This window comes from Aedes albopictus, chromosome 1 (genome assembly GCF_035046485.1).
Source record: "Aedes albopictus strain Foshan chromosome 1, AalbF5, whole genome shotgun sequence".
NCBI lineage: Eukaryota > Metazoa > Arthropoda > Insecta > Diptera > Culicidae > Aedes > Aedes albopictus.
Window position 1 is genome coordinate 305,923,449 of NC_085136.1, and position 15,356 is coordinate 305,938,804.

At 41.3% G+C, this 15,356-nt stretch overlaps 3 protein-coding genes across 4 annotated transcripts in view; 1 reads left to right on the top strand and 2 right to left on the bottom strand.

The window, feature by feature from the left end:
* The first annotated feature begins 739 nt into the window (after positions 1-739).
* Positions 740-1,596, top strand: LOC115269290 (uncharacterized). The gene is made up of 2 exons (XM_029877871.2): positions 740-1,017; positions 1,081-1,596. The coding sequence occupies exons 1-2, from the start codon at positions 805-807 to the stop codon at positions 1,417-1,419; spliced, it is 552 nt and encodes a 183-aa protein (XP_029733731.1). The 5' UTR covers positions 740-804; the 3' UTR covers positions 1,420-1,596.
* A 9,133-nt stretch (positions 1,597-10,729) lies between these two features.
* LOC109415308 (uncharacterized) lies at positions 10,730-12,493 on the bottom strand. The gene has a single exon (XM_062847082.1). The coding sequence runs from the start codon at positions 12,433-12,435 to the stop codon at positions 11,842-11,844; it is 594 nt and encodes a 197-aa protein (XP_062703066.1). The 5' UTR covers positions 12,436-12,493; the 3' UTR covers positions 10,730-11,841.
* A 139-nt stretch (positions 12,494-12,632) lies between these two features.
* Positions 12,633-15,356, bottom strand: part of LOC115253603 (ecdysteroid-regulated 16 kDa protein) — a 49,899-nt gene continuing 47,175 nt past the window's right edge. For both annotated transcript variants that reach the window (XM_029877888.2, XM_029877887.2), the window contains exon 4: positions 12,633-13,047. In XM_029877888.2, the coding sequence (XP_029733748.2) occupies positions 12,764-13,047 (284 nt within the window). In that variant the 3' untranslated portion in view covers positions 12,633-12,763. The remainder of the gene's footprint in view (positions 13,048-15,356) is intronic.

The following is a 15,356-nucleotide window of genomic DNA, read 5'->3' on the forward strand; positions in this document are numbered from 1 at the left end:
AGAGCTCGAACCTATGAGGGTATAATGGAGCAAATTGTGTAGGCCTCATTGGCGGCTAAACCGGCACTGAACAATGATAATGAGACACCTAGACGAGTGTTCTTCGATAATCTCTACCAGGCAGTCAACACGCGCCCTAAAAGGGTAGTCATAGCCAAAACGAAGGGCGCGTTTGCACTACCCAAACGTTCCCCGAGGTGCTGCAGAAGATCATAGAAGCGTTTCGCCCGGGCCCCGACATAGGACCATGGGACCCGGTTCCCTACGGCAAAACCGGTCAAAGCGAGGTTGCTGCGATGATTATTGACGGCCACATCGTAATAGCGAAGTCGCTTAAGTTGATCAAAGCTCCGGGTCCGGATGGTATCCCGACAGTAACCATTAAGGCGCCCATAGAGACTAACCCTAGTATGTTCAGAATGGTCATTCTAATGTGCCTAGACAGAGGCGAATTTCTGGAGAGGTAGAAAAGGCTCTACACACACTGGCTCTACTGCCCAAATCCGGGGAGCCACCTGGCGATCCGTCGGCATACAGACCCATCTGTCTTCTAGACACCCCAAAGTCTTCTGCAGCTATGAAGTCTAGCCAGATAATAAGCTGATTCCATAAAAGGTGAAAATTATAATAAGCTGTAACTCAATTACACGAGCCATCAGATGCATGTTCAGTGAACAGTGTCAACATCGTTCATTGCTCCTATCATGATAGTGCCCAGCCAATAAAATACCAATTGACATACCCCGGAAGCTCGATTTCTGTAGTGAAGTGGCCCCATATCGGTTTGCTGTGGCAGTGCCAGCTATGCTGAGCCCTGGAGCCCTTGGGGGCCTACTCCTAGCGGTCAGCATTGGCTCCATCTGGGCAGCGTCGTTCGATGTGATGTTCGAAAAATTCGAACAACACAATGGAACGGAAATGGCCAACATAAAGTTGCGCGTCCGGAAGTACAACAGAACCATATCGGTGCTGGCCGGAAATGTTGATCTCAAAGTGGTGGCGGACAACACCTTGGAGGTAACCGTTCCCTTGTTGACATTGTGCTGTTTGTTAAACTTCACCTACATTTTCTTCCTCTAGGTAGGCATCCGGTGCGCCTACAGCTCCAAGGGCAATAGCCAGTTCAACGAATACCCGATGAAGATTGCCCGGACAAAAATATGCGATTTCGTTAACAACGATTGGCGCGATTATTATCCGTACTTCGAGAACTCATCGAATCTACCCAAGGTGGGAGAGTGTCCGGTGGAGCCCAAGGAATTCTACTTCAACGATATGGTTCTGGATGCGAACATGTTTCCGCCCTATCTACCACATGGTTTGTGGCGGTTGTCCATCTCCATAACTAGCCCAGGGGATGATATTCCGATGATGTTTTATCAAGTGTATTTTAAGGTGGCGGCTGTGGGAATTTTTTAAGTGTTTCAAGCTATGGGAAACTTGAAGGGTTGGTAGTTGGGGCGAAAAGGTGCACAGTTGACTGGATTATAATAGAGAGTAAATGCATACAATAAATATGGGTTTCAGGGTTAATCTATGGGTGAAGGGCAGATAGCAAATATATTTAATTGATGGTGAAGGAGCATTGTTAGGTAACTTTATGTCATAATAGTTTAAGTTGTTTGTGAGAGCTACATAAGAAAATAATTTGTACACGCAACCAAAGATTGGTAGATTTGAATACAATGTAAATGTAAAAGTAAAAGGTATAAGGTTTAATGACGGTTCTCAAAACCTCTACAAGACTAATTGGCCATCAAAATATTATTAGAAAGATGATTTTTTGTTTTATTTCACATACGTACATACATACATTTATTTGCTCAACATCATATTTAAGATAAGACATAATCAACAATAGTACGCCACAATACTCGGGTCGTGGCTTTCGCTCTCCATCCTCAGTGCTCTCTGCGCTTCATGCCTTCTTGTACCAACTGGATCAGTCGCGAACACCAACTTCGCAGGATTGTTGTCCGGCATTCTTGCAACATGCCCTGCCGTTGCGTATCCGTCCAGCTTTGACCACCTTCTGGATGCTGGATTCGCCGAAGAGTGCAGCGAGTTCGTGGTTCATCCTTATCCGTCACACACCATTCTTCTGCACACAGCCGAAGATCATCCTTAGCACGCGTCACTCGAATACTCCGAGTGTTAACAGGTCCTTCTCGAGCATGTTCCATGTCTTGTGTTCGTAGAGGACCACTGGTCTTATCAGCATCTTGTACATAGTGCATGAGGTGCGTGGGTGAATATTTTAGACCGCAGCTTCTTCTGGAGCTCGTAGTAGCCCGTGGTTCTTGGAAACGACACAGCAGATCCATTTTTTCGCACTCCGCTCCTTTATGGCGGCTTTTTCTTCCGAAAGAGGCGGGTTTGCTGTTTTCGTTTCTGTTTGTAACGTTTCTCGTTCTGTCGGGTTCCTTGCTGCAGCATTACCGCTCGCGCTGCGTTCTTTTACTCCAAACTTCCTCAGCACTTTTCGTCGAATCATTCGTGTTCAGGGGAGAGAGATGTGGAAGGTTGGGAGTATTTAAGGCGCTTTCCATAAACTACATACCCATTTTTGATCATCTCGACCCCCCCTCTCCCACCGTAGACTTTCGCCCATACATGGACCCCCCCCCCCATTAGGGTCTACGTAGTTTATGGACAGGCCCTAAGGTTTCCTTAAAAACTTTCAATGTTTGTCTAAGAATCTCCAGGAGCTCCCTGGAGTATATGTCTATGGATCTACAAGCGTAATCAATGTGGAACGTTTTGAACCTCCTCTGCAACCGCCTGGAACGGTAATGAAGCGCTTTTAAACGCCTCTGAAATCCCCTTGAAGTTTATTTGAGAACACTGATCCAAAATATGTACGCCCACTTAAACCCCCTGTGACGTCCCTGAGACCTTCCGGACTCTCCCAATACGCCTCTGAAACCCGCTGAAAATGCTCTGAAACATTCTGAACTGGCTTCAAAACCCCTTAAACCAGTCGGATCCCATGTAACGTCTCTGAAAGTTCCCTGAAACTTCTTGAAATGTATCCGAAAACTCCCTGAAGTCCCCTTGGGTCCCCAGTAACACACTTAGACCCTTCAAAAACCCTTAAATACGCCCCTGTAACGCCTCCAAGTCTCACAGAAAATCCTCCTTTGAATATCAGAAAGATTCAGAGGATTTTCTGTGAGTTTTGGAGGCGTTACAGGGGCGTATTTAAGGGTTTTTGAAGGGACTCAAGTGTGAAATCCCCTGAAACCCACTTGGACGTCCTGTAACGAAGCTGAGACTTTCCGAAACCACCGAAACGCACCTGTAACGCTTCTGAAACCAGCTGAAAATCCTCTGAAATTTCCTGGAAAACCACCGAATACCTCCTAAAACTCCCTCGGGTTCCATGTCTTTTGGACTAAAAAATCCCCGAAAACATCTCTGTAACGCCTCACGCTATGTCCAAAGGGAAGTATTATGAAAATCTAATGTACCTCACATGTTATTCCATAGGATCGTAGGTTTGGACCTCTAGTTTCAGAATCTGTGCGGTTTAAAATATTTCATCTTGGGTTTTTCGATTTTTTTGATTTTTTTCCTATTTCCCCATACAAATGACGAAAAAGGTCATTTTTAGGTTAATTATATCCCATATAAAAATGTATGGGAAAAAACCCAAGAAGGATTATTTTAAATCACACATATTCTGAATCTAGAGGTCCAAAAATACGGTTCTAGTGAATAAAATTTGAGGTACATTCGCTTTTCATAATACTTCCCTTTGGACATAGCGTGCGCCTTCGGAATCCACTGAAAATCTTCTGAAACATCCTGGGATACTACCGCAACCCTCAAAAGTCTTATAAGACCCGCTGTAACGCACCTGACGGTCTCAAAACGACTAAACACCCTTTAACATCCCTGGAGCCAACAAAAAATCCACTAAAGACTTAAACTTCCAGAAATGCCACTGAAAACCCCTGAAGTCCCCATGGACCCCATGTAACGAACGTGAGGCCCTACGTAATCACCGAAAACATTCCTCTATAACGCCCATGAAACGCACTGAAAATTCTCTGAAACTTCCTCAAATACCACCGGAAACTCCCTGAAACCCCCTCGGAACCTCTGTTACGCAGATGAGACCTTCCAAAATCCCCCGAAAACACTCCAGTAACGTTTTCGGAATCTTCTCTAAGAATCCTCTGAAGCTTCTTAAAATGCCTCCGAAAACCCCCTGAAGCCTTCTCGGACCCCCTAAAGCCCCATGTACGCTCCTAAATCTCTCTTGATCTCTCTGAAACCCCGCATGCCTCTCCTTCAAATCTTCTAGTCATTACTAGTAATCATAGAATAACGCAATTGATACTGTTTTCGTCTCTGAGCGAACTCATCCCCCTTCTTCTTTTAATTCTTCTTATTGACGTAAGATCAATACTGGTAATGGGCTGAGATGCCCCGAACGCCCAGCGTTCTATAAATAGGACCTTCCTTTTGATGTGAAGATCCCCAAAGTTAAGCAAAATTTTAGAATCCTTTTTTTTAGAGAAGTTGTTTTCCACATCCATACCTTGTTCACAGTAATTTAAATCAATTTCGAGGTGGTAATAGGGGTACTGAAATTCAAGATGGCGGTTTTGATTTCAAGATGGCTGCCAAAACTCCCGAATGCATGCTATGCAATATGCAATATGAGTATCTATCGAAGGGGGTTTGATGATTAGAACTCAAAATTAAATTAATTTTGATAACCAATATGGCAGATCATAATCCAAGATGGAGGCCACGGAATGGTGGTTTGAGCTATGATGCCATGCAATATGGGTGTCTATTAGCGTGGTTCAAAAAATCGTTTTTGCTCCACACCACTTATTCGATTCCTAACCAGATTATATGCCTTCTCACAAAATTTAAGCTCATTTGGTTGAAAATTGAGACTGCACAAGCCTGTCAAAGTTTGTATGGGAATTACTATGGGAAAACGATGTTTTTCATTCAATCGACCGTAGCATTTCCACAAGTGCCCTATTGGGTTAGTCGACCCTTGGTAAGACTAGGCTACTCTATCAGCTACAACTTTGCCGAAGACCGCATTCAAATCGGACGCTTCATTAATTAGTTATCGATTTGTATCCAACTGGGCAAACTTTAGCTATGATCCTCCAGCTTCCCAGCAGGCAACATTGCTGCATATGGCGCCAAAGATAGCACACTGAAATCATGGCTACTATGTTCCACTGCAGAATGCAGTGATGCCCACCGAATAGTTTAACCATCATGAGTAAAGATTCCGATTCTGGATAAAAATCGGTAACTAATTAATGAGGCGTCCGATTTGAATGCGGTCTTCGGCAAAGTTGTAGCTGATAGAGTAGCCTAGTATTACCAAGGGTCGACTAACCCATTAAGGCACTTGGGGAAATGCTACGGTTGATTGAATGAAAAAATACGTTTTCCCATAGTAATTCCCATACAAACTTTGACGGGCTTGTGCAGTCTCAATTTTCAACCAAATGAGCTCAACTTTTGTGAGAAGACATATAATCTGGTTAGGAATCGAATAAGCGGTGTGGAGCAAAAACGATTTTTTGAACCACGCTAGTGTCTATCGATCGAGATTGATGACTACAAGTCAAAAATCGATATATAACGCCATTTTGAAATCCAAGATGGCGGATCATAATCTAAGATGGTGGACCACAATTCAAGATAGCGGCCACGGAATGGTAGTTTGAGCTATGAAACCAAGCAATATGGATATCTATCGATTGGGTTCGATGAGTAGAAGTGAAAAATCGATACTTGACGCCATTTTAAAATCCAAGATGGTGGACCATACTCCTAGATGGCGGCCACTGAATGGTAGTTTCAGCTCTGATACCACATTTATCGATCGGTCTTGATTAGTAAAAAGGTGAAGGCTGGGTAGATGGTAGGGTAGAAGGTTAGGGTAGATGGCAGGATAGAGGATAGTGTAGCGTATGGTGAAGCATCAGGGTAAAGAGTACGGTAGAAGGTAGGGTGGATGATAGGGTAGAGGTTATGGTAAAGGATAGGGTAGAGTGTAGGGCAGAAGGTAGGGTTGAGGGCAGTGAACCGTATAGTACATTTTTTTCATTATCGTCGCAACGCCTTTACCGTCAACACTAATGTTGCATACTACCGTCACACACTACATTCATGCTGCCGTCGATGCATGAATGTCGTCTACCATGAATGTAACATTTGGCACCATGATTGTAACACAAATCAAGATGATGGGAGTACGAAATGACAGTTTTGAAATGTAGAGCTGGAGTTCCAGTGGTTCCGAAAACTGCGAAAGAAAAATGCGGATAACTCATGCTAGAGGGTGTCAAGGGCGTTACTTGTGGTCTGAGGGGGGTTTAAGGGGGATTTCAGAGGCATTCCAAGAAGCATTCTCAGCAGATTTCAGAAACGTTACGGAGGCGTTACATGACATTTTTGAGGGTTTCGGAGGGTATAAAGTGCGTCACATGGGGTTTCTGGGGGATTTTGGAGGCATTCCAAAGAGCATCAGAGCACTTTCGGCGGATTTCAGAAACGTTACAGAGGCGTTACATGGCGTTTTCTGGTGTTTCAGAGGGTCTGAGGTGCGTTACATGAGGTTTCTGGGGGTTTAAGGGGGATTTTAGTGGCATTTCAAAGAGCTTCAGCGCATTTTCAGCGGATTTCAGAAACGTTACGGAGGCGTTACATGGCGTTTTCTGGGGTTTCTGAGGGTCTGAGGTGCGTTACACGGGGTTTCAGGGGGCTTTAGGGGGATTTTAGAGGCATTCTAAAGAGCATCAGCGCATTTTCAGCGGATTTCAGAAACGTTACAGAGGCGTTACATGGCGTTTTCTGGTGTTTCAGAGGGTCTGAGGTGCGTTACATGGAATTTCTGGGGGTTTAAGGGGGATTTTAGAGGCATTCCAAAGAGCTTCAGCGCATTTTCAGCGGATTTCAGAAACGTTACGGAGGCGTTACATGGCGTTTTCAGGGGTTTCGGAGGGTCTGAGGTGCGTTACATGGGGTTTCTGGGGGTTTTAGGGGGATTTTAGAGGCATTCTAAAGAGCTTCAGCGCATTTTCAGCGGATTTCAGAAACGTTACGGAGGCGTTACATGGCGTTTTCTTGGGTTTCGGAGGGTCTGAGGTGCGTTACATGGGGTTTCTGGGGGTGTTTCGGGGATTTCGGAGGCATTCCAAAGGGCTTCAGAGCATTTTTGGAGAATTTCAGAAACGTTACTGAGGCGTTACATGGTGTTTTAGGGGGTTTTGGAGGATCTAAAGTGCGTTACATGGGGTTTCAGGGGGTTTAAGGTAGATTTTGGAGGTATTCCAAGAAGCTTCAGAGCATTTTCAGCGGATTTGATTTAAAAGTCGTTACAGAGGTGTTTTTGAGGATTGCGGAAACCCTCAGTATTGTCCCTATATTGTCCCCGAAACCCCAAGCGCCATATTTAATTCCAAAATGGCCTAGGATATCGGGTTTCAACATCAACTCAATTAGTCAGGTCCGAAAATATCCGTATGGCATGAGACTTTTTGATTTGTTAGACGTGGGCCGTAACTATTCAGTTGGGAGCCACTGACTTTTGTTCCTCTGCTCCATTGGTGGTTATGACCCTCGGAACGCACAATCCGAAAATCTTTATCTCCGCTTCCTCACACTTCCGGTTTCTAAGTTATACGCATGTCCCGTTCGCAGTTTTCGGAACCACTGGTATTTCATTAGTTCACTCAATTTGAAAATCCACTACATTTTTTGCCGTGATTAAAAAAATGTCACAGTCACCCATGAATATTTTATCTGGTCATACGTGAATGTTTTTGTTGCATGATAGTCAAGACCATACACCCACGATTATCGTGCAAACTACAGTTTTTGACAGTACATTTTGGATCACTGGTTGAGGGTTAGGATAGAGGTTTGGGATAGAGGACAGAAAAGACGGTTGGGGGCTGTTCATAAACCACGAAGACCAAAATTTGGCCATCTCAGACTCCCCCCTCCCCCCCTCGTAGACTTTTGTTCATACAAAAAATTTGATATTTGTATGGAGCGTAGACTTTAGCCGAATTCCTGCTGTTATTCCATTAAGGATTTCTCCCAAAGAGGAATATGAAATATATAGATTTCTGCCGTTAGATTTCTTCGGGCAACCTTGGATTTTTTAATTATTCATGCCGGAATTTCCGATGGGATTCCTTAAGAGAATCTTACCGAGTTTTTTTTTTCAGGAATATCTAATTCCTTCCGGGATTGATTCTATGATTCTTTCAGATTTCATAGATTCATATTATATTCAGAGAATTCTAGTGTAATTCTTTCAAGTCAACGTGCCGGAATTCCTGCTGGTATTTCTTGAAAGATTCTTCTCGGGCTTTTTTCAGGGATTTATCTCGGGATTTCTTCAGTAATTCTTCGCGGGCTTTCTTCTGTGATTCTTTCAGTCGAGCTTCCAGCTGAAATTTTTCTCAGGATTCTACCAGATACGACTCCCAGAATTCCTTTAGGAAATCTTCCCGAGATTCCTTTAGGGATTTCGGGCGGGATTGTTTTAGAAAATCCTGAACTGACAAATATTCTAATCGGCATTCCTTCAGGAATTACAGCTGAAATTCCTTCAATGGTCCCTTCCGGTTTTTTTTGTAAAGGATTTCTTTAGGAGTTCCTGCAAGGATTGCTTCCGGGATTCTTCCTTGTATTCCTTCAAAGATTTCTTCAAGGAATCTTGCGGGAGTCTTTCAAGTATTCATGCCAGAATTCTTGTTTTGGTCCCTCTAAAGACTCTTCTTGGTTTTTTTTTGCCATTCCTCAAGGTATTGATTCTTTGATTCCACCCGGATTTTTTTCAATTATTCTTCTAGGTAGTCCTTCCGAGCTTCCAGGTGGATTTTCTTACGTTATTTTTTTTTGAAGATCCCATGATGGATTCTGAATGGGATTTCTTTAGGGATTTTTTTTTTGTTATTTCCAGAGATTTCTTCCGGGATTTCTACAGGAGAACTTCCTCCAGCGTGAGTTACAACTAATGAGAGTGGGAGAATAAGAGAAAAATAAAGAAACAGAGAGAAATATGATTTTTGATGCACGTAGATTTCTCTAGTATACCAAGAAGTCATGTTACAGTTATTTTCTTACTCTTCTTGAGTAGTTATCCTCTCTTTCACTAAATGTAGATGCATTGTACAGTATGACCCATAAAAAAAATGCGACATTCCATTTTTTTGCGGTATTTGATGATTTTTAATAAAATAACCCTAATGAATTAAACTTTTTTGGATTAGGATACAATAAAGAGGTCATTGTCATACAGGATCTCTAAAATTTTTGTCGAAATATTCATTGGTTACGTATATGGGATACGTTATAATTGTTAACAATTTCTAAATAAAATCAAGTTTTCCTCTAATTTTCAGAGCAAAATGAACTAAGATAGAAACTTTTAAACACATGAGAACAATGAAGAAATATGTACTCTTTAATACGCCCATGTTTGAAAAATATTTTAAAAATAATTTCAAATGTTTAGGAAACAAAAACTAAAAAAGGTGCTACATATTAAAAACCATATTTAAGATAAATTAATAAAAAACTAAACACTGTTTAAACATTTTTCAAAACCAATTTTTTGTCGATAAAGGCATATAAACCTCCCTTTATGATAGGTGCAAATACTAAGTACTTAAAAAAACAATTTCATGCTCAAAACATTATATTTTCTAAAAATTATCATTTGTCAAATAATTCAATCTCCAAAAAATGTCTCTTAATTTATAAGTCAATTTTTTTTTCGTTCTTGTCCGACGAACCAACGAACTCCTGAGGACCTTATCCAGCCATAAAAGTACTATTTTGAAAATAAAATTTGATTGAATGTGATTGAAAGCAATTGAAAGAAAATGATATCCTTTAAATACGGCCTCTGGCGCGTGGACGATTTCGACATCCATATGTTCAACGTTATATTTCCAAACGTAAGTGCATGAAATCAGTTTATGTCCCTTTGCCATTATCAGATTAGTGGCTCTACTATACTATCCAATAGATACATGCAAGGTTAATCAGTTCGAAGTAGGGGACGATGACTTTGAAAACTGTCGCATTTTTTTATGGTTCATACTGTATATACAGTCTAGACTCCTACTACACGGCTTCCGTCTACACGGTCACATATTCCACGGATTCCTATTACTCGGCAGTCCGTGTTGTAGAAATCCCAGAGCTTATGGGAATTCGCCTAATTGGGGAAAGAATATCTCAGGCGTAATACAAGAAAGCACCATACTTTCTTTGGCAAAGATATAGTACTAGAATAGATCTACCTCACAATGCAAACGAACATCCAGTTAGTTGGCAATTTGGCCGCTTGGGGCACTATGTAGAAGTGGTTGCGATGTACACTCGCCAGTAGAAGCACTCATAAGTTATTACATGCGATATCTCAAGATCTACCGTCAAGGCGCCATTCACCGTGGGGGCTCCATTCACCGTGTGCCTTCGAATATTTTTTCATCATTTCCATATTATGATTGAATGATATGACAATTTCCCTTCAATTTCACCAATACAATGTTGTTTTGGTTAAATTGAAGGGAAATTGTCATATCATTCAATCATAATATGGAAATATTGAAAAAATATTCGAAGGCACACGGTGAATGGAGCCCCCACGGTGAATGGCACCTTGACGGTATTTTATTTGGAACAATGCTGTTTTTGGAAAAGTTGTTCAGTAGGTCAAGAAGAATCTGATGATTTACCAATTAGTTTGTGATTTCGTCGCTAGGTGGCGCTAGTCGTCAAGCAAAGTTTCAAACTTCTCCATCTCGGGATCCAGAGCAGATAGAAACGCGTCGTCTTCGGCGAAGTTCTTTAGGAAGTCAAAACCTATCTGGTGAATCCACATTTAGTTGGTGATTTCGTCGCTAGGTAGTGCTAGTTGTCAAGTAAAGCTTTAAACTTCACTATCTGTGGATCCACAGCAGATAGAAAAGTGACGTCTTCGGCAAAGTTCTTCAGGAAGTCAAGATCTATCTGGTGATTCAAAAATTAGTTTGTAATTTCACCGCGGCGCTTGTTGTCAAGTAACGTTTCAAACTTCTCTATCTTGGGATCCAGAGCAGATAAAAAAAGTGTCGTCTTCGGCAAAGTTCTTCAGGAAGTCAAGAGCTATCTGGTGATCCGAAAATTAGTTGGTTATTTCACCGGCACTAGCTGTCAAGTAAAGTTTCAAACTGCTCTATCTGGGGATCCAGAATAGATAGAAAAGTATCATCTTCGGCAAATTTCTTCAGCAAGTCAAGAGCTACCAGGTGATTCAAAATTTGATTGGTGACTTCGCCGCTAGGTGCTGCTAGTTGTCAAGTAACGTTTCAAACTTCTCTATCTTGGAATCCAGAGCAGATAAAAAAGTGTCGTCTTCGGCAAAGTTCTTCGGGAAGTCAAGAGCTATCTGATGATTCAACCATTAGTTGGTGGTTTCACCGCTAGGTGGCGTTAGTCGTCAAGTAACGTTTCAAACTTCTCTATCTCGAGATCCAGAGCAGATAGAAAAGTGTCGTCTTCGGCAAAGTTCTTCAGGAAGTCAAAACCTATCTGATGATTCCATATATAGTTGGTGGTTTCACCGCTAGGTGGCGTTAGTCGTCAAGTAAAGTTTCAAACTTTTCTGTTTGGGGATCCACAGCAGATAGAAAAGTGTCGTCTCGTGTATATGGATCAGAATACAACGATAGTATAAAAGTTGTGCTAAATTAGAGCTAAATTAGTTTTATTGTCAATATTCCTTATTGTACAGTATACGAGTGCTAAATTATCGGAAATTGTGGTTAATTTAGAATCTCCAACTACATTCTATTTCCCATTTGGTTGACGCTGATTGTTCGTCGATTGTACTCTGAAATACAGCGCATGAACCATCCGTAGCACTCCGTTACTAGCCAAACAGAAGTCCATCTTGTACAGTCCCGGCTTGGTAACCCACGGTAGAACACCCTTTTCCAGAACAATCCACCGCACATAGTACTCTCCCTTGGGAAATGGACATATCCAACGCCCCGGCTGCGGCACCGGATAGTTCACAGCGTACCGGTTGCGAGTCCACCACGCACCATACTGTTCGCTGTTCAGGTAGTCACAAACCCGAATGGACCGATTCGGTGTCTGGACTGGAAGGAATGTCCCGTCAGTTGCTGAGGGTGGTTGATACCACAATCGCACATACTGGGTCCAATTGTTGTCCAAATCTTGCAGGAGTTCCCAGGATCCGTTCAAAAACTGCATTGAGTCGTTGGTCCCGAACAGACGTAGATTGGTGAAGTTGGCTACATCGGCTCCGGAAAGTTGGTGGAGCCGTTCGAAGGTAACGCGGACGGCCGGTTGGGGACCGAAAATGTGATAGAGCAGTAGAACACTGAACACGGTTATGAACACGGGCAGAAGATTCATTATGGACTGATTGGAGCAGTTGCATGAGCGCTGGGCAGTCGTTGGGCGGAAGTGTGGTGTACCGACAGTGATGTTATCGAGTCTACTAATTGTATTCTGTATACATATAGCTAAGTGTTTCAGTTTCAATTAAATTTTAAAACCTGTTGACCGTAATAGTAACTGTCATCATACTGAATAAGTTACTCCACACGCGATTTACACTTACGTCAGATTTATAATACGGCATCACTTGTCACATTTGTCACAGTATTCAATTGTACCCAAAAAACATGTTCAACACAACAATCATCACCCCGGGGCCGGGGTCGTTCCCCAAAATCCCGCCTTAGACAATCTTGGCCGGCACTTCGAAGCAGGTCACGGACTTGGATCCTCGGCCCTGCAGCTCCCAGTGCACGGTTAGGCTCATCTTGGGGTAGATCTCCAGCACCGGGAACGATCGTTTGTACACCACCGGTACGCCGGCTTTCAGCGGACAGCCCAGCTTGGTTTCGCCGTCCTCGGCGAAGATGTAGTCGCACGCACTGGTACCGTCTACGCCGATGAAGGGCAGCGGCAACGAGAGCACCTGGGCGAACACGGTCGTCGTGAGCGATTTGATGTCCTCGGCTGTGGGGGGAGAAGAACGGGTGAATCAATTAGGGAATCGCGCCACTTGGGCGGTGGCTTCTATATTCGTCTGTTTTCCACTATAACCCAGTCAAATTTGAACCAATTGACACAACTTTTGGAATGTGGTGAGATAGGCATAGTATCTACCCGTGTACAACATTTCAAGTTAACTGGTTCAAAATTGACTGAGTTATAGTGGAAAACAGACGAATATAGAAGCCACCGCCCAAGTAGCGCGATACCCTACATTAGTTTATTGCATTCTTGAAACCAGTGTGAACTAATGATTATTTATAGTGTAGAATCAAGAGCAGTATTCTGTACGACCCATACAACTCTAGCAATTTGAAATTGATTTCTCTTCTATTTTTTAAGCAAAATCACTTTACTGCATATATTTCATTCTCTATGGGCACTGTTCTGATTCTGGTGAAATTTTTGCTACTATTTTCATCTGGAGCTCATATAGACTGTTTCAGAAATTATAAATACACTAACGATTACCTGCCATTTCAATTTGATCACAATATCCAAAAAAGTTTCTTCTGGCTCTTACAGTAAACATACTCACGAAGCAAATAATACCAATTTTGTTGATGTTTCTGGTAAAAGTTAAAAAATAGGGCTCTGTAAACTAGATGATTAAAATTTGAAGTTGCACAAAGTGGTCAAAAAATGTAACATAGTAGAAAAGAAAAAAATCTCACTGATAAAATATTTAATTTCCAAACACAATAAAAATTGCTGTATCGATAATAACAGATATTTCTCGATTGGTAAGAGTAATTTTTACTGGAATATTTGATCCAGATCCACCATTACGGGCCTTCTCAATACACATTTTTTTGTTTCAAATTTCTCAACAACACCAGTAGCAACAAACGTTAAGCAAAATAATGTCTTAATTACTGCTTACTGCATTCGTTATATGGTATGACAAGCTTTACCATCTAAAGGATCGAATGAGCTGAAAAAACAAGGTTGTTTAGATTAAATGCGTTCAGGAAAGCTAAGAAACTGTGTGGTAGTTCTTATGTTCCGTGGAAAACCTTAAAAAATAAGAAACTTGATCTCCGAAAAAATGTTGTGGAAATGCCTGTATCGATTTTTCCCAAATTATTATCAAGGTAGAGAACTTGTTGAGAAAGCGAATGTGATAAAAATTTAGATAATTTTTGGTATTCAGTGATAAATAATATTGAAATCATATAAAAAAAACACATTTGCGCAAATGCAAATTTAAAAAATTAAGTTATTTGTTAGAGAACTCCACTCACAGAGAACAGACGAACATGCTCGAACAAAATTGCTTAAAAATCTTGTGTAAAGAAAAAACAAGCTCAGTAGCGACATCGACGGTGACTTTCCCACTCAAAAACTTATTTCGACACCATGATGGCGCTTTCTGAAGAAATATTTCACTAGCGCACCTTTATATTTTCCTAATCAGATTCTGAGCTGTATTTGCTTAAATAACAAGATGTTTATGATTATTTCACTAATCCAGCAACAAAATTTGAGCAACCCATTGATAATTAGTTTCATTATTTTCAATAAGAAACAAGTTGAACAAGAATTCAATTAATGTTTTCCAAGTAAAACCAACACATTCTCTTGGTGGAACTATACTAGGGTGCACACTTGGTGACACTAGCGCCAAAAGGTAAAACAACGGCAAATTTGTGCCCCGTTTTGAAATTTGACAGCGCCGCGTAATGGCCACATTCCCAGTTATTTCAAAACAACCGTTGCAATGCTTTACACAACTGCACTACATGAGCTTGGACGTCTGTTCTCTGTGCTCCACTGTTCTTTAAAATATCAAGACAATTGAAAAGAAATATAAAAATATAGAGTACAATATGCTATACTCTGAATGAAGTTGGTAAAAATCATTAGAACAGTTCATTTAGTTTAATAAACAAAGTGTATTTATAATTTCTTAAACAGTCTATAACATTTTTTGATAATATCTACAAAACTACCACAAGAAATCATAATTGAACTCACATGGAAATTACGATGTTTTAGATCCAACCCAGAATTTTCTTCATAATTTCCTTCAACAGTCTCTCCAGTTACAACCTGATGAAAACCTGTTCGTAGATTTTTTGAAAATATTCACATAAAGTCTTACATGACTAACTGAAGTCTTTAGTACCTAATTAATCACCCAGTTTTTCAGTACCTATTAGCAATCTAGGAATGTCCTGGATCTCAATTCCTCTAAGAATAAACCTTTAGTTGTTCTGAGTACATCCTTGTCGAAATTTCCCTAAAGACAGTTTTATATACTCATATACTGC

Excerpts from the sequence above, each read along its gene's own strand:
- LOC115269290 (XM_029877871.2), top strand. The coding sequence starts at position 805 with ATGCTGAGCCCTGGAGCCCTTGGGGGCCTACTCCTAGCGGTCAGCATT. Across the intron at positions 1,018-1,080 it reads TGGCGGACAACACCTTGGAG|GTAGGCATCCGGTGCGCCTA; the intron begins GTAACCGTTCCC and ends TTCTTCCTCTAG.
- LOC109415308 (XM_062847082.1), bottom strand. The coding sequence starts at position 12,435 with ATGAATCTTCTGCCCGTGTTCATAACCGTGTTCAGTGTTCTACTGCTC.